Source organism: Neovison vison, chromosome 14, assembly GCF_020171115.1.
Source record: "Neovison vison isolate M4711 chromosome 14, ASM_NN_V1, whole genome shotgun sequence".
NCBI lineage: Eukaryota > Metazoa > Chordata > Mammalia > Carnivora > Mustelidae > Neogale > Neogale vison.
This window is the reverse complement of record NC_058104.1, coordinates 20,273,890-20,299,420: the sequence shown is the minus strand read 5'-3', so window position 1 is coordinate 20,299,420 and position 25,531 is coordinate 20,273,890. Positions and strand designations below refer to the sequence as shown.

General features: G+C 44.1%; 1 protein-coding gene across 7 annotated transcripts in view; it reads right to left on the bottom strand.

Annotated features, from left to right (window-relative positions):
• Nucleotides 1-23,596, bottom strand: part of RBFOX1 (RNA binding fox-1 homolog 1) — a 1,452,832-nt gene extending 1,429,236 nt beyond the window's left edge. For all 7 annotated transcript variants that reach the window (XM_044233296.1, XM_044233305.1, XM_044233301.1 and 4 more), the window contains exon 1: nt 23,544-23,596. In XM_044233296.1, the coding sequence (XP_044089231.1) occupies nt 23,544-23,546 (3 nt within the window). In that variant the 5' untranslated portion in view covers nt 23,547-23,596. The remainder of the gene's footprint in view (nt 1-23,543) is intronic.
• Between the last annotated feature and the right edge of the window lie 1,935 nt (nt 23,597-25,531).

The following is a 25,531-nucleotide window of genomic DNA, read 5'->3' as shown; positions in this document are numbered from 1 at the left end:
ACACACACACACTGCCATTATAACTTGTTTATAAAGAACATTAGAATGTCAGGTGCTGGTTTAATTTGTTTTGTAGTCAATTTTCCTGGCCCTCAAGGCTCATTAGCCAAGTAATCATTCCATATGATAATGCGTCCTCTGTGTTTCCTCCTTGGGTCCAAGAATACATCTTCAACTCCATTTCCAGCAGCAGGGGTCCTTCATCAGCAACCTTGCCTGGCTTTGCTGAAAGGACGCCAGCACTGCACATGTGTTTCTCTTCCCCAATATCCATTAACTCCGTTTACCATATACTTAGACATCTGGCCAAGGAACCAACAAACTTATTTCCCTCACCCTCCATAATAATCCAACATAATGTTTGTTTCCTCACAATTTGTCCCTCTGAGAGAGACATCGAGACAAAGCCAACATCAATTCAAATTATACAGGCTTTAGCCAGATGTTCCATGTCTGGGAAATAATGTTTCCTGAAAGTTTACATACCAGTTATTATTAAAATCGCTGCAAAGGCTACCTTGAGGTTGAGGTCTGGGAAACCAGGCCAAGATGGACCCAAAGTTTTCATCCCGAACCCAGGGCCAATCTTTCTACAGAACTGTATTTCCTAGACATCAACTTTTCTCTAGTTACATTCTCTCTCCTTAAAAATTCATTCAATAAGATGACTTTTAATACAGTGATATGTGGACAGCCCCCCCAACCAAATTCCATCTTTAGGCTTGACTCCTTCCCTACCTAACAGCTCTAGACTCTGTTCTTGAATCTACACTTGAAATTTTCATAAACACCTGAAACTTATCCAAAATGGACCTCTACCATTTATTCCATTGCTTGAGGCCATCCTGGCTGCCTCCTTTCCCTTTATCCCACCATCTGTCACTGTTACCACCAAATGATATCTATCTCTATGGCCACCACTCATTTTGGTTTCTCTAAGAGTCTACTAACCGGTTTCACTGTGTCTTTTGATACCTTCTCCTCAAATACACCTGCCACATAGCAACCAAAGTGATCATTTAAAAAAAAAAGATTTTATTTTTTTATTTGGAAGAGAGAGAGAGAGAAAGAGACCAAGAGCAGCCAGGGGGAAAGGCAGAGGGAGAGGGAGAAGCAGACTCCCCGCTGAGCAGGGAGACCAACATGGGGCCCAATCCAAGAACACCATGAGCGTGACCTGAGCCAAAGGCAGACACCCAACGAACTGAGATACCACAGACAGTCCTATCCATAGCAAATTATAGCAAATTAAACTCTATACCCACACCCTCCACCTAAGGTATCTCCCTAATACATCATTTTCTTCACAGTCCATAACAGCATCTTTATTTCTCTTGTTGACTTATATTTACTTGTTAAGTACTTCCTTCTACTTCCTTCACTGGAATATACAAGGGCAAGATTTGTCATCGATCTATCTTCAATGACTAAAAGATGCCTAGTGTACAACAGGTACCCAGTACATATGCGTTAAATATATGAATGGATGAATGAATGAATGAATTGATGCCTGTGAAGAGGTTTGGCTGTGTTTTCCTATCAAAGACTCCACTGAGTCTGTAAACTTGAAACCAAAATTAAACAATAGTCTCCTGCATCTTAGAGAACTCTCTGAGCCTTGATTCAAGTCCCCCAAAGACCCACATATTTAACATCTAGCCATCCTAAGATGTTACCAGGAACCACCCAAAGGCTCTACTCCTTACTACCCAAAGGGTGTTCCATGGATTCGTAGCATCAGCATCACTTGGGAGTTTATAATTTCAGAATCTCAGGCCCCACCCAGACTTGATCAATCTGCATCTTCATTTGAACAAGATTCTCGGGTGTTATGTGTGCTCATTAAAATTTGAAAAGCCTTGTTTTAGTTCCTCTGGTCAGAACCTTGGCTACGTATTAGAAGCCCTGTCCTGGAACAATTAAATTGGAGTCTCTGGGGCCATGGTGGCCTGGGTATCATTGGTACTTTTTAAAGCTCTCCTATGTATTTTAATGTCCTGTCAATAGTTAGAACCACTGGTAGAGCATAAAGATAACCATCTCAAAGTTTTGCAAATTCTGTGTATGTGGGTGCAGAGGGAACTATTATTCCAAAGCTAAAACAATGATGCAAAACATGAAGGGATAGTGACAAAGCCCTAGCTCTGTGAATAATGGAGCAGGCAATGCCCCAGATGGGAAAAAGCAATTTAGGATTGATTATCACACCAAGGGAGTATCCTGGTGTGTGTTACTAAGTTTTCACGGTTATCATAGGTACACACATATAAAGACATTTCATTATATTTCCTCCACAACTTAAAGGGGGGGGAAAAGAAAAGGGAAACCACCTGAAGTATGGGAACATCTTCTGATATTACCCATAACTTGACACCTTTTTAAAATTTCACACCTTAATCAAAGGCAGATGCTGTTTACTTGTGGAACGCCAATGTTTTCAAACTGCTATCTGTAATTAGCTCATTAGCTCACCTGTGGAATTGTTTGGATTCTAAAAACAATAAATTTTATCTTTTACATTTGAATCAGGTCTTCTAAGACAAGGACAATAACCTACCACAATTTGGGGAGATCCTTCAGCTCATTACCTTTTGTAACACAGCCACCATGAGAGACTCAAAATGAGAACATTCAACATCATTAAAAAGTTCTTGGTTAGGTAGTCCAAAAGCACTGCCTCGACATGGAAATTTTACCTGGTTTCTAAAACCAACACGCCACCCCAGGATTCTGGCTCCATGTCAACATCTCTGTCAATGGGTTAAGTATCATGCTTTGAAAGATTCAGCTTGCCCTAATTTAAAACAGGTTTATTTTTTTGTTGTTTTTTGTTTTCTGTTTTTTTTTTTAACTTTAAATATGAATATCCTTTGTCGCTATATCAGTTAAGTTCTCCATGGGAAACAGATGGCATACTCAAATTTGGATTATTTAAGGAGATTTTACTTACAGAGGTACTATTTTCAAAGGTGTAGGCAGAGTGTAGGAAAACCAAACAGGATGTACAGCAGCCCCAAATTAGTAACAGCATGGCTGTTACCATCCCTAGACCAAAAGGGGGTGAGGGGAAGGAAGAGTAAGGGGGTCTCTAGAAGGAAAGGATACTGCTTAGTGAGGAGGAGCAGCAACCTGTGTTGGGAGGATGTATTCAGGGAACAATAAATGCCTTAACCTCACTCAATGCCTTCTCTCTAACCTCCTGCCCAAACTCCCCAGAAGCGGAACTCCAGTGAAAATCCAAGGGCAAAGGAGTCGTGGTCCCTTATTTATCAGCTTCCTGGGTAAAAAGCGGGTAGATGTGGTAGACAGAATATGGGCTCCATCCAAAGACGTCTACCTCCTAATCCCAGGAACCTGTGAATACCTATATATTAGGTTTGTAAGTTAAGGGAATAAAGTTTGCTTACTGAATTGAGGCTGCTAATCAGCTGACAATAAGTTAAGGAGATTTGTTCTGAATTGTCTGGGCAGGCCCAAGTCAAACACAAGAATTCTTAGAGGTAGAAGAGGGAGGTGGAAGAGAGTCAGATGCAATATTGCTGGGCCAGAAGACAGAGGAAGGGGCCATGAGCCAAGGAATGTGGGCAGCCTCTAGAAACTGGAAAAAGCAAAGAAATGGGTTTTTCCCTAAAGCCTGTAAAAGAAGCCTTGCTAACACTTTGAATTTAGCCCTGTGATATCTGTGTTGGAATTCTGAACTACAGAACCTTAAAATAATAAATTTGTGTGGTTTAAACCACTGAGTTTGTCCTAATTTGTTAAGCAGCCATAGGAAACTAATATGGTGGAGAGAAGGATAAAGAAGGTCTTTGGAGAAGTAACTAGAAGATGTCTGACACTGCCCTCCAGTGGCATCTCCTGACATTTTTCAATCATATTTTGTCCCCTAAATCTAAGCCTTTGACCTAGATTTCCCCTAGACTAAGAGAAAGCAACATAATTTCAAAATGTAGGCTTTGATGTGAGGCCTAAGCAAGTCTGAATCTGGCTTTGCTATTAACAAGATGTGCAATATTGGGACACCTGAGGTGGCTCACGCGGTTAAGCATCTGCCTTCAGCTCAGGACCCTGGGATCCAGCCCTGTGTTGGGCTCCCTGCTGAGGGGAACCTGCTTCTTCCTGTCCCTCTGCCCTCCCCTCCCCTACCCCACTCATGCTCATGTACTCTCTGTCTTTCTCTCAAATAAATACATAAAATCTTAAAAAAAAAAAAATCAAAATGTGTAACATGGAAAACCACAGTTCTAACATTTGAGAAATGGAGATATATATAAGAGCAACTTAATGGCCTTAGTGTAAGGGATAAAAGCATGGTGCATATGAAATACTATGCATGGTGCCCAACACGGTAGATGCTCAGTAAATGCTAGCATTTACTGTCTCATCTTCTTTACTGTGGCAATTTAAACTATGTCCATTAGGGGTGCCTGGGTGGCTCAGTGGATTAAAGCCTCTGCCTTCGCATCAGGTCATGATCCCAGGGTCCTGGGATCGAGCCTCCCCTTGGGCTCTCTGCTCAGCAGGAAGCCTGCTCCTTGCTCTCTCTGCCTACTTGTGATCTCTTTCTGTCAAATAAATTAAATCTTTGAAAAAATTATATGCCCATTAATTCCTCATTTTTCCCCACTTTAAGTTGGGGAGCTTAATTATCCTCTCCTCAAGTACAGGCTGGACTCACTTCTTTTTATTTTTTTTTAAGATATTATTTATTTATTTATTTGACAGGCAGAGATCACAAGTAGGCAGAGAGGCAGGCAGAGAGAGGAAGGGAAGCAGGCTTCCTGCCGAGCAGAGAGCCCAACGCAGGGCTCAATCCCAAGGCCATGGGATCATGACCTGAGCAGAAAGCAGAGGCTTTAACGCACTGAGTCACCTAGGCGCCCCTGGACTCACTTCTAACAAAGAGAACAAGGCAGAAATAATGTTGTGGGACTCAGAGGTTTGTCATAAAAACTACTGAGATGACATACTGCATGCTTCCAACTGTACAACATTCTGGAAAAAGGCAAAACAGTTAAAAAAAAAAAAAAGTAGTTTCCCATGTCTGTAGAGAAGGAAATGATGCACAGGGGATTTTTAGAGCAGTGAACAATTCTGTTTGATACTATAACGGTGTATGATATATGACATGATACATTTGTTAAAACCAAGAATTGTTATAATAACTGAAATGTGGAAACAGCTCAAGTGTCCACCAATGAATGAATGAATAAGCAAAGTGTGGTATATATTTATTCAGCCTTTAAAAAAGGAGGGGTGCCTGGCTGGCTCAGCTGGTAGAGCATGTGACTTAATCTCAGAGTAATGAGTTCAAGCCCCACTCTGGGCATGGAGCCTATTTTTTAAAAAACAAATAAATAAAAAAGAAGGAGAACCTGACATACTACAATATGAATGAAGCTTGAGGACATTTTGCTAAGTGGGATAAGCCAGACAACAGAAAGATAAATAGTGTATGATTCCAGTCACAGAAACAAAAATGTAGACTCTTAGTTGCCAGGAGCTGGGAGAAGGGAAATGGAGAGTTATTGTTTAATGTGTATAGTTTCAGTTTCACAAGATGAGAAGAGCTATGAATACGGACAGTGGTGATGGGTACACAACACTATGAATACACCTAATACCTACTGAACTGTACACCCCAAAATGGATAAGATAGTAAATTCATGTATACCTTAACTCAATAAAAAACTTTCCAATCCCTTAGAATTATGCAACTCGAAGAGTGAACTTTAATGTGAGCTTTAATTAAAGCTCTGTGAGCTTTAATAAATAAAAATATATCAATACTGGTTCATCAATTATAACAAATGTACTATACCAATGCAAGATGATAATAATAGGAGAAACTATCAAAATAAAAAGTCATCAGGCCTGTCTTGTTGGCTCTCTTTATCTCTTGCTCTAGGGGAAGAAACCTGCCTTGTTATAACCAACTCTAGAGAGAGACAATAACATGGCAGGGAATTAAAGTCTCTGTCCAACAGCTATCAGGGAACTAAGGTATCCTAACAAACCCATAAGTGAGCTTGGAAGCAGAGCTTCCAGCTCCAGTGGAGCCCCAGGTGACAGCCCCCCAACCAAAAGCATGACTGAAACTTCATGAAAGACTAAGTCAAACCAACCCAGCTGAGCTGCTCCCAGATTTCTGACCCACAGAAACTGAGATGCTACATGATTATTGTTTTAAGCTATTATGTTTTTGGTTAATTTGTTATGCAGCAATAGTTAACTAAAACATAACCAAAAAAGAAAAAGCCATAAGAGCACTTAAAAAAAAAAAAAGATCAGAGATGAGTGAATTTGAAAAGTTAAAAGTGTGTAGCTTTCCTCAAAATAACTGAATATGCTGGTATCAAAACTGGGATTAGGAATCATGGTTGCCGAAGTTGGCAGTCTAAGAAATGAGTAATTATTCAGTGGCAAAAAAAAAAAAGGATTCACTTTAAATGGGAAAAAAAAAATTCTTTCCTTTGGGTTCTAAAACCACCCAAATCATGTGCCCTCATCATAGAACTTCACTCTCCAAGCTAGTGTTAACGCAGGGAAATACGGTTATTTCCTGTTCATCAACATTTTAGCCTGGATCCTTCTGTCACATTGGCATGTTATTATTTTTTCCCCCAACAAGCAGGAAACTAAAAGCTCATCCTCAGATCTTCTGCCAGCTTCCAATCCAACTCGGATTTGTCCAAGGGTCCTGTGAGCTAGACAGAGATCTTGACATTGACATCTCTTGTTCTGCTCAGAGCTCCGGGACTTGTCCTGACCAGGTTCCCAGGGAAGTAGAGGAGGAAATGCCCTCTCATGCATCCCAGCTGGTTCTCCGCTGAATTCAACCCACTGGCCATCTGGTCTCTTCTCCCTGCTATGTGCACAGCTTGGTCTGGGAAGTGGAAACTTTCTGTGGGATTCAGCATTTTTTTTTTTTTTTTTTTACTTTTTTTGCAAACCAGGATGCATGAAGTGAGCAGAGAACATTGGTTAGTGTGTGATATTATGTTGCTTGTCCACATATAGAAATTGATGCACAGAAAATCAAAGATGCCACTTGGCAAGGATCCAGTGAAATCTGTGCCCATTGAAAACCACTGTCACTCCAATCTATGGGGATTGTTGGTTGTTACTTCAAATATGGAGGATAACCACATATCCAATCCAATCCAAATAGTAAATAATTGTGCTTAGTTAGTTTTTCTCCAGAATTCAACCAAGTCAAAAATCAAAGCACTAAAGCAAACAAAATGAGTTTCATTTAAATGAACTTACTTTGTTTAATAAAATAGCAGGTCACAAAGGACCCCACTAAGGTGCATCATAAATATATAGATTATTACCTTCAATGGGTAATAGCTAATGGACCTCTCTCCAAACAGGTTGACTAATGAAGAGAATTTGAAAGACCACTACATTTTATTAAATAGTGATATTCAAAAATTGTGCAGATAGAGAAATTGACATAGACAAGGACATAAATACAGATTTGGGTCCAACATGTTCATAAGTGAATGCAGGTGTATATACTGTACACATGTGTGTATGTGTGTGTATGTATCTCAAGCCCATTGGTAATCTGCAAAATAAATTTTTTTTTATTTTGCAATAAAATATGGTTTTCAAAGCCATCCTGATAAAATGGGACTATCTGTAGATATCCTCCCTAACCCACTAGAGCGGTGATTTACAATGCCCAAGTATACAGGCTGAGAGAGTCTCCACCATGGGCCATGAACTTGAGCTCAAAGAGAAGTCATCTCATTATCATTACGCATCACTGAAATGCATTCTACAAAGTTTTCTGTTTTTACAAATGACTGATGGATACCAACAGTAGTGTTCTATTTAAGTAGTGGTAACTGAAAAATAAACACAGGTCAGCCTAAAGTTTACTGCAAACAATCGTTAACATTGTACCAAGAAGTCCAGCCATCAAGAACCTTACAGAAATGTTGCCAGTGTTTTCCTGCAGATACCCATGCACATGGTGGAGATTACTGGAATTTTCAGGAAGGACTTTCTGATTTTATGTGGTCATCAGGGTTGCTGAGTTATATTCCAATCGAGGCTTTATGACCTTATTATTATGGGTCTTATAGCTGTGTGGTTTTTTTTAGATTTATTTAAAAAATAAATAGAGAGAGGGAGAGAGAGTGAGTGGGGGAAGGGACGGAGAGAGAATTTCAAGCAGATCCCCTACTGAGTGCAGATCTAGACACAGGGCTCAATTCCAAGACCCTGAGATCATGACCTGAGCCTAAATCAAGAGTCGGCTGCTCAACCAACTGAGCCACACAGGTGCCCCTAAAGGGTGTTTTGGTTAACACACCAGCATTAACTGTATTCTTGGTTGACGGTCTCTCAATAATCTGATTTTAAGACAGAGGTTGTGATTCAAATAAACACATATTCCCTCTGCTAAGTCAGAGGCATACATCTTTCTCACCAAATATGGTTGCTTCATGAAGCTTCAACATTGCTGCTGGATTTTTTGCCCCTTCCCCACCACTTCTGTTCCCGAAATTGAACCACAAAGTTAAAACAGGTGGAATGAAGGGTTCTTTTTCCCTGCCTAATCAGGTCATGGTAAAATAGGTGTGACAGTTATTGTTCTAAAAAGGTGGTCTCCTAATTTTCTTTGTGTGCCACAGCCCTCTGAGAATCTGATTTAAAAATAAAAAGCTATGGACTTCATGGCCAGATAAAAATATTCACTCTTACCGTTTGGAAAACAATTTGAGTAAGCCACTACAGGCCCATCAGTGGCCCCCGAGTTTTTAATTCTTTTCTCAGAAGAGGAAACATGAGACAATAATGTGTCTTATTTGTCCCTATCTCACAGAGACTAAGCCATCTAAAAATGGAGAAACATTCCCATCAGACCCAAAGAAGGAAACAGATGCCTTCTGACCCAGTGCTTTCTCCTCCCTCAATTATTTTTACCTGTTTTCCTAGGATCAGAAACAGGAGACAAGTTACAAACTATTTCAGTGATGGGTATCTATATGCAGTTTACTTAAGTCACTAAATGTATACAAACAATTCCGTGGGAATCCCTGTCATTGCCCCCCAAAAAAGCAAAAAAGTAAAACATTATTCTTGAAGAGTTGGTTGTAAGATGCCACCTAAAAGCATTTTCAAATCTTAAATAGAGGTCCCTCTCCCAGATAGACATGACCTTGGTGCCTTTGTAAATCAGACTCTACTTGTGGAAGTCTTGGACGGTCCAGACCCTTTGCTCTATAAGGTTTCCGCACATGCACCATGCTGGGAAGTGACACAGTTCCAGTAATATCCCACAGCTTCTGAATGTCCTTTGCTAAGGGAATTGTTTCAGTTCTCAATGTACACAAAGCATTTCACTTCGCCCTCGGTTGGCTGCTTCATGGAGCCTTAAAGGTAGGGAACTATCTTTGGTGGGGGAGAGAAGGATGTTCTAATACGAACAACGATCAGCAGGAGGGCAGCATATGTAAAGCGCCTGCAATATGGATACACTCCCAGCTGCCCGATTATTCTGACAGAATAGGATATTAATTCCAGATGCCTTAAGAATAGACATTTCTTCATATCCATCGAGTACTTTTCTCAGAGTAACTGAAAAATAAGCTAATACCTCATGATAAGCCTCCCTCTTTGGAAGGCATAATCCTTCTTCTCGGCCAAAAAGGCACCGTGTAATAGGGGTAGCAAATAAATTTCATTTTACATAGTAACTCCAATTGGCTGATCGTGTGCGCCTAAAGTGATATATTGCGGATTCTAAGGAAGTGTATCTGATGAGGGAGAAGGAATTGATTATCAATGTCTGCCGTGTGTACATAAGGGGGGTGCTGTCACTTCAGCCTCATGCTTGCCATTTTGATGTAGAGCATTACCGAGCACTGAATGAAAATGTACAAATAGAGGGACTGTGTAATATAAAAGCTGGGCTGTACTTGAGAGCATGATTTTTTTAAAGTCTATTTTACCAAGCCATTTTTCATGGATATCTCTAAACGACACGTTAAAAGACAAAGTCCTGTTGAAGAACAATATGGAGATCTGAGTGGAGCTTGACAGTGGCTTCAACATACCCTCCTGTTTCTTCCTTGACTGGTATTTAAGGTGAAGGGCAGCCCAGCTGCTCTACCATGGGTAGGACAAAAATGGGTGTCCCTGAACAGGGACAACCAAATGGAAGATAATCTGACATCAGCCACCATATGTCTCCTCAAATCCATGTTCCTAGTGTTACAATATGTCCCCAGAGTACATTTGCTCTTTATCTGAGTCAGTGGTTTCCAAATGGGGACAATACCCCTGCCTCAGGGACACGAAGCACTGTCTGGAGACATTTTTGATGCCCACAATGGGGGGGGGGGTGCTAGTCTCATCTAAAAGGTAGAGATGAAGGATGCCGCGAACCATCCCAAGAAGCAAAGAAAAGCTCCCCTCCCGACCAAAAAACAGAAAACTTCCCAACCCAAAATGTCAATAGTGAAATAGTGTCAAGGTTAAACACTGGTACAAGGCCACAATATGTCCTCTGCTCTTCGAAACACCCTGCAGCACACAGCACGGTGGTAAAACTTGAGGGCTCTGAGTTGAAACCCCCATCTCACCACCAACATTATGACACTAAGCAAAGCACTTGACCTCTCTCGGCCCTCACGTCCCCATCTCTGCAACAGGAATGACAGCAGGGTCTACTCCACAGGACCAAATGTGAAAATGAAATTAAATCTCTTAGCAAAGTACCTGGCAGATGGAAAGTGTTAGCAGAAAACAGGAATGACAAGAACCTCAAAAGATTCCATGAGGTAAACAATGTGTAACAGCAGCCACATGCCTGGCACCAAGGCCACAAAATCAGAACCAGAACCACCCTGTGGCCTCATCTAAACTCCATTCACCCACCAAGACACAAGGGCACATTTTAGCCGAAGCATTAGATTTGGCATGTCTCTCAACCTTAAAGATAAATCTCCTTTGACCCAGCAATTGCATCTTTATAGATTTACCTTATAGATAAACTTACATGTGTAGGTCACGGTAGTGATCAAGGACAGTCAACGCAGCCATTTCATAATGAAATATTAGAGGGGCGCCTGCATGACTCAGTCAGTTGAGCGCTTGACTCTTGGTTTCGGCTTGGGTGATGATCTCAGGGTCCTGAGGTCTCGCCTCCTATGGAGCCCCCCATTGAGTCCCACAAGGAGCCCCGCTTTAGGTTCCACACTCAGCAGAGAGATGGCTTCTCTTCTTTTACCTCTCCCTTTGCTTTTCCCCATGTGTGGATGTGTATGCATGCACACACATTCTCTCTCAAAATATATAACGAAATCTTTAAAAAAGTGAAGTATTGAAAATAATATAAACATCCAGCAAAATGAAACCAATAAAATAATGGAGGGTGAATATGGCAATGGAATATTATGTACCCATCAACAAAATGGAGGAGAAAGATATATGTGTATGAATACGGAATAATCCCTAAAATATATCCATAAATTTAAAAATATAGCAAAGAATGGAACCACGCATATTTTATGCTACCTTCTATCGGTGTAAATGTGTGTATCTGCATAATAGCTCTGACAGGATACATGAGAAACTGTACTTGTAGTTGTGTCTGGTGAGAGAGGAGGCAAGGAGAAGTGCATATATTTTCCTCAGCATATTCTTGCTCTTTCTGTCTAGTATTGTGTCATTTTAATCTAAACTATTAAATAAAGTGAAGCATCAACTATGCCTGGTAAAATACAACATTCCCTGCCTCAAAACTAGTCTATTTCTTTTGTGCTTGACTTTTGTGAATGCTTAGTACATCATCCCTTGCCTAAAAATGAGGAATTTTAAATCATTTGGTCCAATCTTTTTCTGTATAGATGCCTCCAACTTTTAATCCAAAAAGTCTGCAGACAAGCTGACTATTATCACCTAGTTTGTTGTGCTCACAACAACAAAAAACTGGACAAAGTTCTCATTTTAACACAGACGACAAATTCTGAGACTATACTCAACCTTTCCCCTCACCCCCCTTTGCAAAGTCCAGCTTTTGAATGAAGAGCTATATCAATTAGCAGAGCCGGTCGGTTCTCAGAAGCTGAGCTGGATCCTGGGCTATTATTAGTTTCTGAACAATGGCTTGGAGAGAAGGGAAAAAAAATAAAATCTACAGTAGGCTTTAAAGTTTGAAACCACTATTCTGGGAAAAGACAAAATTATATTACACAGTTAGATGATTTAGAGGATTCACCTCATGAAATGAGTTCTGCTGCTCTCCCTCCCAGACCTAACAAAAAGAAAAAAAAAAAAAAAGTTGCTTCATGGTGTCTTAATTGATGACTATATGAGAATATGGCTTTTGTTTTGTTTTGTTTTGTTTCTAACTACTGAAAATAATTAATGTTGCTTTTAAAAGTTAAAAGGGAAAAAAATTAAATGGCAAGGGCACACTGACATCTGCTGGCATTTTATAAACTGTTTTTTAAGACAAGTATTTGTTCCAGACACTGCTCTCCATTTATTCTCCCGCACTGAGGTACATTTGTGGCTGGCAAAACGAGTATTCCCCAGTATGCTCCCCAAAATTATGTAAAGAGAAGACCATCAAGGAATGAAAGTCCAGGAGCCTCTCTCCCCTGTATATATGGGTTCCCTCCCTTCTTTCAGTAAAGCCATCTGGAGCTCTAGGGAATAAATAATGTTATTATTATTTTTTAATAAGTAGAAGAGTTACACTAGTGGCAACTTAAAGTTGCAAGCTGCTTCCCTGATTTAATTTCTACAAAAGGGAATTTCACCAATCCTAGTCTCCAAACAGTAAACAAAGGAGGGACACAGGGCAGCAGCATTCTCCCTACGCTGGAAGAGCGAAAAACAGAGAACTAACGGGACATTCATTCAGAGTCTCGGGACCACAGCAGCAGCAGAACAAAACACGTGAATAAAAAGGGAGGGCAGGAAAAATGTTAACTTTAGGAAAGATGCTAAAGGATCTCTGCTGTGCTAACCACAGACTTGAAAAGAGATTCCAAAACGCTCAAGTCCCAGAAGGTTTTCCCAATGTTTTTTTCATGTTAGTGACACGGAGCCAATGAGGGGGTAATTAAGGAGTGGTCTAAGGTGAATGAACTGTTTTCTCATAGAGCTTCATGGATGTTGTGAAGATAATGTTCCTAGAGTTGGGGTCTGGCTCTGCCTCCTCAGAGGTTGTCCCTGCTGAGTAAGTGCTGGCGTAGGGAGGACGTGAACCTAAACAGAGCCAGGCCTTGAGACGTCCTACACAGGATGCCTGACTGCCCCAGCTCCCCCTTCCCAGGGGCTCAGAAGTCAGAGCCGACCATCAGCACCATCCTGTTAGCCTTTGTTCCCTCGACTCTCCTGCAACCCACACACTGGCACCTGCGTGCACACGGGGGCACCGGCGTGCACATACACACGCACACACACGCACACGCAGCGCCTCGATCCCACAGGTGTTCCCAGCAGTTAGTCCCTCACCTTCAGAGCTACTTTTTCTCATCTTTCGTACACCTTTGAGGAATGGTACACAGATCTTACCCACTTCAGAGAAAAAGAACACCGGGTCTCAAGACAGGCTGTGAGTTCTGGCCTCTGCAGCTTCTCTGGCTGCATCAACTCACTTGCTGCAACTGCTCCAGCACAGGCACCACCTTGCAGTTTTCAGGACACTTAGAATGCTCTCCTACCTGAACACGCTGGGGCTCACCACGGCCTCCTCCCTGGTCTCCAACAATCTTCTTTACAGAACTTGGCCCTTCTCGTTCTCTGGGTCTCAGCTCAAATGTCACCTCAATGTCTCTCCTTGGAGAAACCTACCCTCACCCTCCTGCATAATATGGCCATCCACCCTTCTATTAGGTTGCTCTGTTTTGTTTCCATCTTAATACTTGCGATACATAATTATGTTATACATTTATTTCTTTTCATGTTTTCTGTTGGTCTCTCCAGCAACAGAATATGCTTCATGAGACACAGACCTTGTTGGTCTTGATCACTGGTCACTGTATCACCCCAGTACAATATTCCCGTGCCTGGCACAGTGCCTGAACACAGAGCGTGGGTCTGAAAATGTTTACCGAATGCATCAGAAAGGCAATGAGCAACCCCATAAAAGTGAGCCTAAGAGATATTATGCAATGCTCCAGGGAAACAATTTTAAAAAGGAAAAAAAAAATGGGAGAAAATAAGAAAATGTATCTATCTGCACTGTTGGGACTCAAAATAATATTCCTTTACTCCGGATGTAGCTCAGGATACCAAGCACTGTATTATATTGTCCTATTTTCTAGGGATTCCTGGTGTTTTAAAGGACTGTAATTTATTTATTTGTGTCTTTTAACTTCCATCTACCTTACAAATACTTATTTTGTGTGGAAATGTATAAAGGGAGACCTCAATAAAGTGGAGTCAGGAGGACCAAAGGGGAAGTAGAAAGAGGGAGCCCTACCACCCAACATCCATTTCAGAAGGAAATGAAAATTACAGACCCCAGCAGAACTGTCACAAGGAAAGAACCATCGATTACAGATCCCAACAGGGAAAGAAGCACATTGCATCTCCTACAAGCAATCTACTACCCCCACCAATTAGCCACTGAGCCATCATCACCTCATCACCCTAAACTCTTGCTTCTCTCCAATAGACTTTCATTCAAAACAATCCCTTCCAACTTCCTCCTTCTCCATAACGTTCATCTCCTTTGTCTGTGAGACTTGCCTATGGTTTTGCCATAGCTTGCATGTCTCAAATTGCAATTCTCTGCCATTCCTAGACAAACCTCGTTCTGCTGGTAAAATACCTTTTTTATTTTTAAGGTTAACACTTGCAAAGATTGTTTTTCTGAAAAATAAAAAAAGAAACAGAAATTACAAGAAAAGGTGGAAATTAAAGGCAGAGAAGTAAAATGGACTTGACAATAAGGCTAATATGTAAAAGCTAAGCTAGCAAATCCTATTTACTCTCAAGATTGGATTCTAAAACCAGCTCTGAGCTTCCTGGCTGGCTTTGTGAAAAGGGAACATCATCAGTTGTTCCACAGAAGACTGTCTGGTACATAAGTACCAATCAATACCTCAAGAAAGGAAAAAATTCTTTCCGACCCTGAAACCAGAGACAACACGCCGACCCCCAACAGAGTCCTCCGGAATCTCATCACAGCAAATAGCAGGAAGCATCAACTCTCCAGTTTGCTGTATTTCTTGGCTCCCCTCATTTGTCTTCAATGATGGTTATTGGTTATTTTTATTCAATGATGGACTCTACTATAACCACACTTAAACATTAGCTTAAAAAAATCCATTCTTTTTCTTTGTATATATAATACCCATTTTTTTTAAACATGGGATCAAATGGCTTTCCTGGGATAGCTTTCGTTACAAGCCAACAGCAGGAAAACACAATTTAGTAGAACTCCATTAACAGAGTGGGGGTAAACAGTTCCTTATCCTCATAACGTACTTTCAATGATGACTGGAAATTCAAACAGATTAGGTCTTGAGTAGTTCCTGGAGTAAAAGCTCTTGTCTGAATGCTATAGGTCAATGAACAGATGAGGTGGAACTACTCCAAGGTGGTGATGGGATAATTACTTCACCTGCTGTACTCTGAAGCACCAATCCTCAGTGAGGGGGGTAGAGTCATTCATCCTTTAATAGACAGGGAAATGGAGCCTCAGAAAGATGCAGAAACTCACCCAAGGTCACAGAGCTAGAAAGTGGCAGAATGTGGATTCAAGAAAATTGGGTATGGCTGGCTCCAAAGCCTACGTCCCGTGTTCACACAAAGCCTGTGTTCACACCATTTGTTCTCAGGGAGATTGGTCATTCCAAAGCTTTTCTGACTCCTAAGGAACTCCATTAGCTTAGGTCAATGTGCCATCATCTCCTTAGCTAGTAGCATCCTGCCTGCTATAACTCAGACTGACCAAACTCCCCAGATCAGAAATGAGAAGCCCTCCCAGGAAGAGTCCCCTATTCTTAAAGACAGGTATCAATTACCCTCTCTATTCCCCATAAGGAAAATCCTGAAATTTCCTACCCTGTGCAAACGAGAACTATTTTCTTTCCCTTAGGGAAATTTCTGCACACAAGCTCTCCATTATCGGCCTTTGCAATGAGCCTAAACTGAACTTGGTTTTTTAAGACTGCCAAGGGAAAAGATGGTGTTCTTCACAATGCCATGACCGTAAGCTATGCCACAGGCTAGCCTTCCCTTCAGAAAGACCTAAGGAGGAGCAGCGCATTCCTGGGGCCTCATTAAGAGAGTCACTCTAGAACACAAGCAATGACCCCAGAATCAAGACGGAGGGCGTGTCCCAAGGGAAGCAGACACACAGCTAGCACTGCTGGATCTAGCTAAGGCCACTGTTGCTGAATCAGCCTCTCGATTCCCCGCTCTGTCACTTCTCATAACAAGTCTAATAAATTAGTGTTTCTCTCTGCCAATCAATCAGAGCTCGTGCATATGGCCACTGTCAGCAGTCCTCTGCAGGCGGAACTCCATATAGCGACTCAGGTCTGTCAACTCCTTCAAGTATACATTTGCAGCTATGCTGGGTTCCTCCCCTTCACTCTCAATTTATCATCTTGGTTACAGTCAAAAAGGAAAATGAAGGAATCACATTTCGGAGCCAATTTGCTGCCTAGAGGAATTGTGAAATTCTAGCAGCAGCAATAATGGTAATAATGATATCATCATTATTAAATGACAATAATAATTGCCGCTATTATCCTAGCAAGCGCCCCTACTAAACACACACTACGTGCCAGGCCCTTTGCTGGAGTAATTTACAAAGCTGATCAATCACTAAACTGACCCTGCAACACAGGGGTGATTCTTACCTTCATATATAGGGGGATACTGAGGCACAGAGAGGTTAATTAAGGCCAGAGGTCATGGAGCTAGAATGTGATGAAGCTGGGAAACAAAGCTGGACAGTGTGATTCAAAAATCCTAACCAGTGCCCTGCACTGCCTCCTACCTGCCTTGTGTCCTCTAACGGTCCCTCTGTTATGCCCATCAGGACCCAAGCACACCCTCTCCCTGCACAGGAGAAGAGACATACACAGGATCTGGAAGCAATTACTTGAGTCTGCAACTTATTTCTTGGACCTCAGTTTCACTACCTGAAAAACAGGGATATAAAGGGCTTGTGATAAGAGTTGATGAAACGCAGTGTGTGAAGCCGCCCACAAAAGGGGCTTCCAACAGGTGGCAGCTCTCATGGAATGGATGATGGTACAAAGAAGACACTTTCACACACCTAAGTCCATGCCCTCATCTCTGACTCTATATCCTAAAATTCATAGAAAAGAGAAAATTGAGGAAAAACAGGCCGAGCAAGGTGGTTACACAAGTTTATCTATTATGTTGGCAAAGGTCTAATTTTGTTCTCAGAAGAAATGAAAGTGGACCTGACTCAGACGACAGAGTGACCCTGCTTCAACGGCAGGAACAGCGGTTTGCACACTGTGCGGAGTGTTTGTCAGACTGCTGCCAGCCTCCGGTGTTTTATACCCGAGGACTTCCTGTAGCCAGAGATGTGCTCCAAGACTTCCTGAAAAATCATACTTAGAGTTCTGGGGTATCTGAGTATCTGGGGATGGGGCCAGAGGTGCGGTGAGCAGCCCAGGGCTCTTAGGATCCAAGGAGAGGAACAGCAAATCAGGAGATGGACTGCACCAATGCAACCCACTCTTATACAACCAAAAAGAAATATGACAGCAAATAGAAACAGGTGCCCTGTTTTCTTTTTGTCCCTCTGATCGACTCAGCATCACTTCTCAGAGCAACCCAAGCTAAGCAGCAAGGTCCCCCTAACCTCTGCCTTGCACCACCTCCTCCCTCCCTAGCCTCTGACAAAGGCAGAGAAAGCAGTGGAGTATGCAGTGATTGGTACCCTGGGCTAGAGACTCAGACCATCAGCTTCAAAGTCCTGGGTATGCCATTTACCTGCTGTGGTGTCCGGAGACAAATTGCTTTAGCCCGCCTATACTTGGAAAGCTATCACAAAATGGAGATATGAAGAGAATCTACCTCAAAGTGTGTTAGATGCACCAAATGGAACAATTCACTATTTCCATAGCACGCATCTACACTGTGCCACACGCCATGCTAGATGCTAAGGATACAGTGTTTTCTGAATCAGGAGTGTGCATGGCCCACCTGGAGTTGACCATTCAGTAGAGTAAGAGAAAGAGATAAAACAGATCACTCAAGTAAACAGAAAGCTGCCCCCGGGATAACGGTAAGGAAGGAGAGCCCACACAGGGAAAAGAGGGAGGGTTCCCCTGAGTAAGAGACTTTTGATGGATGAGTGGGGAGTGAACGAGGTGAAAGGGAGGGAGATGCTCACAGGCCAGAAAAGCACAGCTCAATACGTAGCAATGCAGGCAGAGTACTTAGCACAGCTTGTGCTGTGTAGGAAGTGTTCACAACATACAAACTTTTTATTGTCACAGTGTATCTAACAGTCAGTGACAGACTTCCAGGGTTGTGCATAAAGAGAGACAGGTTTTGGGTCAAATATGGGAAGAAAACGGAACTATCCCAATGTTCAAACCCTCCATCATCAAACCATAACTCCACCTTCCAAGGCCAGGAGAGCCTCCAAAGATGGGTGATGTTGACTATACTCAGAGCTCGCAGGAGGTAACCCCCTTCTTCCTGCCAGTATCCAACAACACATCAATCAATGGGAGAACCATGTGGCCACCATGCAAAAGGAAACCTACTAGAAGAGATGACGGGTTAAGAAGATCTACATGCAGAAAAGATGCTGACCAAGGCACATGGAAGATGTGTGTAGCAGGTTGTGGGGAAATGTCCCCTCTTTGAAGGCCCTCAGAGAAAAAAACCAAGCCAGTGTATACAGATATATGCTCAGAATTGCACCCACATACAAAGAGAGTTACTGAGAATCCTGAGGGATTTTTTTTTTTCCTTTAACCTTTGTCCTTGAATGGAAGACTTTGTTCTCACTCCCAAAGGAGAGGGAAAAAACAAAGCTTAACTTCTTAGATGTTGGAGACTTACCCTTCCAGATACCAGGAAGTCTATGGACCAAATCTGGAGATGAATCTGAACGTTGACACAAAAGCTGGCTGGGCCAAGAATGCACGCTTGTTTGTTTATTCTTCTCAGAAACATCTGACTGTATTTCCCACAATGCTTAAGTCATAAATATATCATTGAATTTCTCTGCATTAAAACTGCCAGTGGCTTTCACTGGAATACTATCCAGACCCTCATAAAAGCTCAAGGATCTACTTATATGACCCAGCTTCATCCTTATAATATTATCATTGCTTCTGCCTCAGGGCCTTTGCACTTGCTATTCTCTGTCTCTGAAACATTCTTCTTCTTCTTCTTTTTTTTTTTTTAAAGATTTTATTTATTTATCTATGAGAGAGAGAGCATGAGGAGGGCAGAGGAAGAGGGAGAAGCAGATTCCCTAATGAGCTGGGAGCCTGACATGGGGCTCAATTCCAGTACCCTGGAATCATGACCTGAGCCAAAGGCAGATGCTTCATCAACTGAGCTGCCCAGGCACCCCTCTGAAACTTTCTTCATGCAAATGACCACCTTAGAATGGAAACTCCATCATGACAGGGGTATCTCTATATACTGTTCATTATGTATTTCAAGCGCTTTGAACACTGGTTGGCACATAGTAGATGCTCAATAAATACTCAGGGGATGAGTGTATAGTTTAAGACATACCAGGACTTCTTTTCACTTAGATCTCTGCTCAAATCTCTCTTCCTTGGAAAGCCCTTCCAAGTCAGTCTCTACCATATTGTCACATTACAATTTTTCTATCCCTTGTCATTATCCTTACAAAAATACATTTTCATCCCTTCCTTATTGTCTCACTTTCCCCACGACAATAGAAACCCCCCAAAAAACAACGTTCTCATTGCCCTTTCTCCCCGAGCAAAATGATTGATGTGTGGTATGTCCTGGCAAAGTATTTATTGCATTAGGCACTCCTTTCCCCAAGAAAGACACACCCATCAGGAGTAGCAGAGAACAGACACCCCATCGCCTGTGTCTAGTGACCAGTAACAAACCAATGGTAACGATGGTGCTCGTAGCAACTACAGACAGAAAATAGGGTGACTGTCTCTCCTTAAAAGGAGAGGTGATTGTCTCTCCTTAAAAGCTCATGTGTCATATCCATAAGACCCCTTAGACCTTACAATCTAGAGAACCATGTTCTGTTGAAGTCACCTGAATATGCTGGGTACCCCTCATTTTGTAGCTCCCTCACTGATGGGTTCTTTAATTAAAGGTTTAATATTTATATGTGTGCCTTGAGGCAGTATTTTAAATAATGGAAATAGGCATTAGGGAGAGCCTCAAGATTCCTTTAAAAACATCATCTCTGTGTTTGAGTTCTTTGGTATAACGAAGTATTCTCTCGGGCAATATGGGGGAATGTGCAGGTGACAAATTGCCGGATGATTTTAGGAAAGTCGACCAATATTAGTTTATGGAGCATGCTTACTATATAGCTCTCATGCTGGGTGGCAAAGGCAGGACTAGCTGCCCTGTGTCCTTCAGAGCAAATGCACTTGGATTTCAATAGTCTTCATACACGCCACTGGGAAATCACTGCGTCCCTAAAGTATTTTCTGTGTCAGATCCGATTTCCCTCTTGGAATGTGTTCATTACTCCACATATCAGCTTAAAGGATGCAAATAAAATGGTCTAATGTTTAGAAAGGTGAAATGCCAGACATATTTATACAGAGCAGACCCTTTTTTCTGGATGCAGGAAAACAAAAACAAAAACAAAACAACAAACAAACAAACAAACAAAAACCTGATCTGAAAGAAATTTTATAAACTATAATGGTTTGGTATGGCTTGAACTGGAAAGGCTTAACTTGTTTAAAAAAAAAAAAAAAAGAGTCATCAGAGATGTGAGGATGTCTGAAAGGCCTGTGCTCAGACCTTAGAGGAGTAGGTAAAAAAATAGCATCAATTATCATGAAGAGAAAATAGAGCAGAGTGGGTCAATTCCAGGAGGAAAAATCTGCTCAGACCCACGTTTTGGCTCGTTTCTGAGTGGAAAACTCTGGGACCACAGGGTGATATTAAAAAGACAGTGTGTTCTGAGGAAAGTGAGATTTACGGAGAAGATGCTTCCATCCCAGGAGGCTGAGGAGAAGCAGGCCTTTCTGTTGATTAGAAGAAATGCACAAGTGCCACAAAAACTTAATTTCAGGACATCTGTGCTTGCTGAGATGGCTTCAAAGGTCACCAACCTGCATCCCAGCCTGTCTGGGATGGGCTGCCTTTCTCTGACCCTCCTTAGCACTTGTGGAGAAAGAAGAGGAGACTTATCTCAGAGAGACTGAGGCTTCTGCTAAGCAACCTCTCTTTACGATTAATCTTCCTTTTTGTCTCCATTTCATTTGTTAAGAGAAAGTGTGTGTGTGTGTGTGTGTGTGTGTGTGTGTGTGTAAGGGAAAATGCCTGCCCTTTCTATTCCACCTGGTGTCATAAGGCTGAAAATATGGAGTGATCTACTTGATTAACAAAACAAAACAAAACTAACATTATGCAGGTACTACCGTGTGCCAGACCTTTTTCTAAGTTTTTTTTTTCTTTTTCCAATTTATTTATTTTCAGAAAAACAGTATTCTTTATTTATTTCTCCCTCAAGCCCTCTGAGGCCAATACTATCACTGAAACTCCCATTTAATAGGTAAACAAACTGAGGCACAGAGAAGTCCAGTAACTTCCTCAAGGTCACACAGCTAGCAGGAGGGGGCAGGCTATGCTTTTCTCCCTGGTAAAACTCTACTCTCTAGAAACCTTAAAATACCCCAGAACAGTACCACATGATGTCTATTTCTTCCCAACCCAAATCAGCCATGAGTTAACTTAGAGGAAACCCAGTGGATTCCTCTGGACCCAGTGCTTCCTCCAAAAAGCATATTAGGAGCCAGCCCCTTTGTTTGCCAGCAAAGCCCCTGCCAGAGCCACCTTTACCCTTTATAGGCCCCAGGTCCTCTACCGCTGAAGAAAAAAAGACCTTGACCAAAATAAATCTGCCTGTGTCTCCAGTTGGGCCCTCTGTGGTCATTTAAAATAAAAGAATTCGGGTTCTCTTTGTCTCCTCCCCCCATGAAGATGTATGGGGAATGGAGGGTAAATGAACTAGGACAAGGGCTGGGAAGGATCACCAGCTGGGATGCACTGGATTTAAATAAATAAGTAAGTAAAAGGTGACTACTGTTTTAAAATAAAACTCAAGTTATGGCGCATCATATTTCAGCCCAAAGCTATCTGGCATCACCTCCCCCTCTTCTTGCCAAGTTCCACTGAGAAGACCCGTGGTTGGGTGCCAATCCCCTACACCACCAGGCGTGGATCTCCAAGCACATGAACAGCCCCGCCCCACACACTCCTGGGCAGGCAGGTGCACCCTGGTCCTTGCCCGAGCATACATGAAGGGCCCTCAGCTCCCTGGCAGCAGGGAATGGAGTTGGTAGTTCCTGGGCCGGGTGGGTCCTGGTCTTTCCCCCTTCCTTCCCGCGCAGGCAGCTTCCCAGGCTCTCGGTGACACCTGGTCCCTAGACCTAGAGCCTTGGAGGCTCCAGGACCATCTCCGCCAGTTGGTCCCCCAAGCAGGGACATGGCAACAAAGCCCCGCAAACCCCGCCCTCACCTCCATCCCTGAAGCTGAGAAACTGGAGCTGAAAAGGAGCGACCCCCCGGCCTGCACTCCCACACTGCTTCCTCTGCTACCGCCAGGGTCCTCCCCGCCACCACCCCTCTCCGCCCAACTACACACCCCGGGGTGAAGTGGTCTAAGACATCGAAGGGGTGCGGCAGGAGTTTCCAAGTCCCAAGCTCCCAAGCTGACCCCAGGGTTGAGCGCGCGGCAACACCTCGGTGCCTTTAGGCCAGTACCAATAAACTGAAGCTCTTCCTCCAGCTCAGCGACCCTCCTCTTCCCCACCTTTCGCAGGGGCTTGCGTTTCTAACCCCCTCATACGCTGCCGAAGTGCTTCCTCCCCAGACCTCCAGAAGGGCGGTGGGAAAGGCAGCGACCCAGGGCGCGCTGAAAGCTCGCTTCCAGCCGGCCACAGAGACTAACCAAAGTGCGCAGGCAGGTTCGCGCCGCTCCCTGCACCTGGGACTCGGTCCCAGGAGGGCGGACGAGACAGCCTCGGAGCTCCTGAGGGGCGCTCTGGGGCGATGAAGGGCGTGCTTATGGAAGTGAAACGCTAGGGCTCACGATCTTGGCCCCCTTCGTGGACCTACAAGGAGATATCTCTACTGCACAGAAAAAGTTCCCAGTCCAGCGTTTCTAGCCTGGTGCTGGGAGGCCAGCTCTCCGAGACCTAACTCTTGCCCCTGTGGGACCCTTACGGCCAGGAGTAGGGAAGGGGAGACGCGGGGGCGGTGACTCCGCCAGGACTTACCTAGAACTCCGGGAGAGCGCGGCTCCAGTCGCCTTCCGCTCGCGTCCCCAGACCCTCCAATTCCCCTGCGCTCTCTGCACCCCCAGCCACACTCACCATGAGCTGGAGGCGGCGAAAGGGGGTGCTGATTTCTCCCACGCTGTCCGCAACTTCGCGGGCAGGTCAGCCCCGCCCCGGCGCCCCTGCCTGGGCGGCGGGCTGGGCACAGCTGGGCAAGGCGCGGGTCCGGACAGCCCGGGTCCTAACGGCCACTGCCAGGGTGTGTAGAGCGCAAGGTTCTTCAGGGCGGAGGCACGGTTCGCTCCTCCGCGCTCTGCCTGGGTTGGAGGCTCAGAGTTCTCTCACTCAGGACGCAGGGGCGGGGCGCACGGCTGTCCCCTCCAGATGCGGGGATCCTTGTTCGTTCCTTCCTCCTCCTGTCCCGGAGGCGCACGCGTGGGTCCGGCCGCAGCTGCTTCTGCCGTCCCCAGGGCTGGCAGAGCGCCCCCACCCCACCGCGGGTGCAGTCGGGGGCTGGGGAGAAGAAGAAGGGATTCCCCTCCCCGAGTTCGGGTTTTCCCAACCGCTCAGACCCCGGGTTCTGTCCGTTGCAGCAGCCGGCTGCTGCGAGAACCACTTCAGGGCAGCGCCGCCTGTGCCACCCGCTCCAGCTGGAGGAGGAGGCAGCGGCGGCGCGGCTCGCACGGGGACTGGAAAGGAGGTGACCTTCAAACCCCGCGCTCGCGCTCGGGGAGACCGGGAGGAGGGCTGGGGTGATGGAGGGGAGCAGTGTACGCCCGGTCAGCCCGCGAGAGCGCTTGCTGGCAGGCAGCAGAGAGTGAAAAGGAGATCTTCAAACAAAAATACAGATTAGAAAATAAACAAAGGAGAGCGGAGCGAGCGAGCGAGAAAATGTGTGCATGTGTGTGTGCGTGTGCGCGCGTGTCTATGTGAGTGTGTGTGTGTGTGTGTGTGTGTGTGTGTGTGTGTGTGTGATAGAGAGAGAGAGAGAGTGTGCGCGCGCACGACAGGCAGCAAGCAGCCCCGGCTGCGGAGCCAAAAATAATCCGGTGCGAGCGGGAGCGCCCCCTCCCCCTTCCCATCGCCAGGGCCGCTGCTGCTGTCACGCGTGCAGCCCCGGATTCCAGCAGGCAGCGGAGGGCAGAGCCGGGGTCCGTGGGAGACTCCGTGCCTAGGTCTCCTGGCCTAAACAGGTGAAGGTGTGAGAGTTGGAAGTAGGAGTAATGATCCCGTCTTTAGCGTCCCCAAGTCCTTGTCCCAAAGCAGACTCGCTGAGCTCCATCGCCTCCCTCCATCTTGACCCCCCCACAGTGAGAACAGACAAACGCCAGGGAGAAATGCTAAGTGGCCGTGGCTTCTTGACCCCATCCACTTCTGGTCTGGGAAAGTTGTCTGGCGAATCTAAATCCAGCGGCCCGGCATGGATGGAGCCCTACCCAAGAGGCAAAAAGTTACTCGAGCCAGATAACCCTGCTGGAAATGGGAGTGCACGTGGCGCCTGCCCTCCCCTCTCGGAGAATCATGCACTGGGTGCTGTCTCTGGAAGAGTCTAGAGACTGTCCTCTTAGCAGCTGCCTTAGTGCCAAAATCCCTGTGACTCCTAACTAAATGTTACTACTTAATAATCACTTACTTTTTTGCCAGATGCTATTTGAAACCTTTACATCAAATTTTCTCAACAACCTGATGAAGTAGGCACTATAGGTTTAACAGCTTGCCCAGCCAGTTGCTTAAGGAAGTTAAAGCAATGCTAGTTCTTTCCTGAGTTCCACCCTGGACTCACAGAGCCAGACACTCGGCTTGTTTGTTTGTTTACTTAGGGGAATGTTGTTTGGTTTTTTGGATAAACGTTTTAGGTGGTTATGTTGCACAGGAATGTTTGAGGGCTATTGAGTGATAATTTGCAAAAGGTCACACAATGAGTAAGAAGCCAGGATTTCTGGGCTGGTCTTCCTAATTTCATGGGATGTACCAGTGCACTACCTTGCCTTCTAAGGGCCAGTTGGGATTGGACAAGGGCAGATTCTAGCTTTACACACTTGATCTGAGGCTCAGGTTCATTTTTCTGCCTACCACTTTCATTG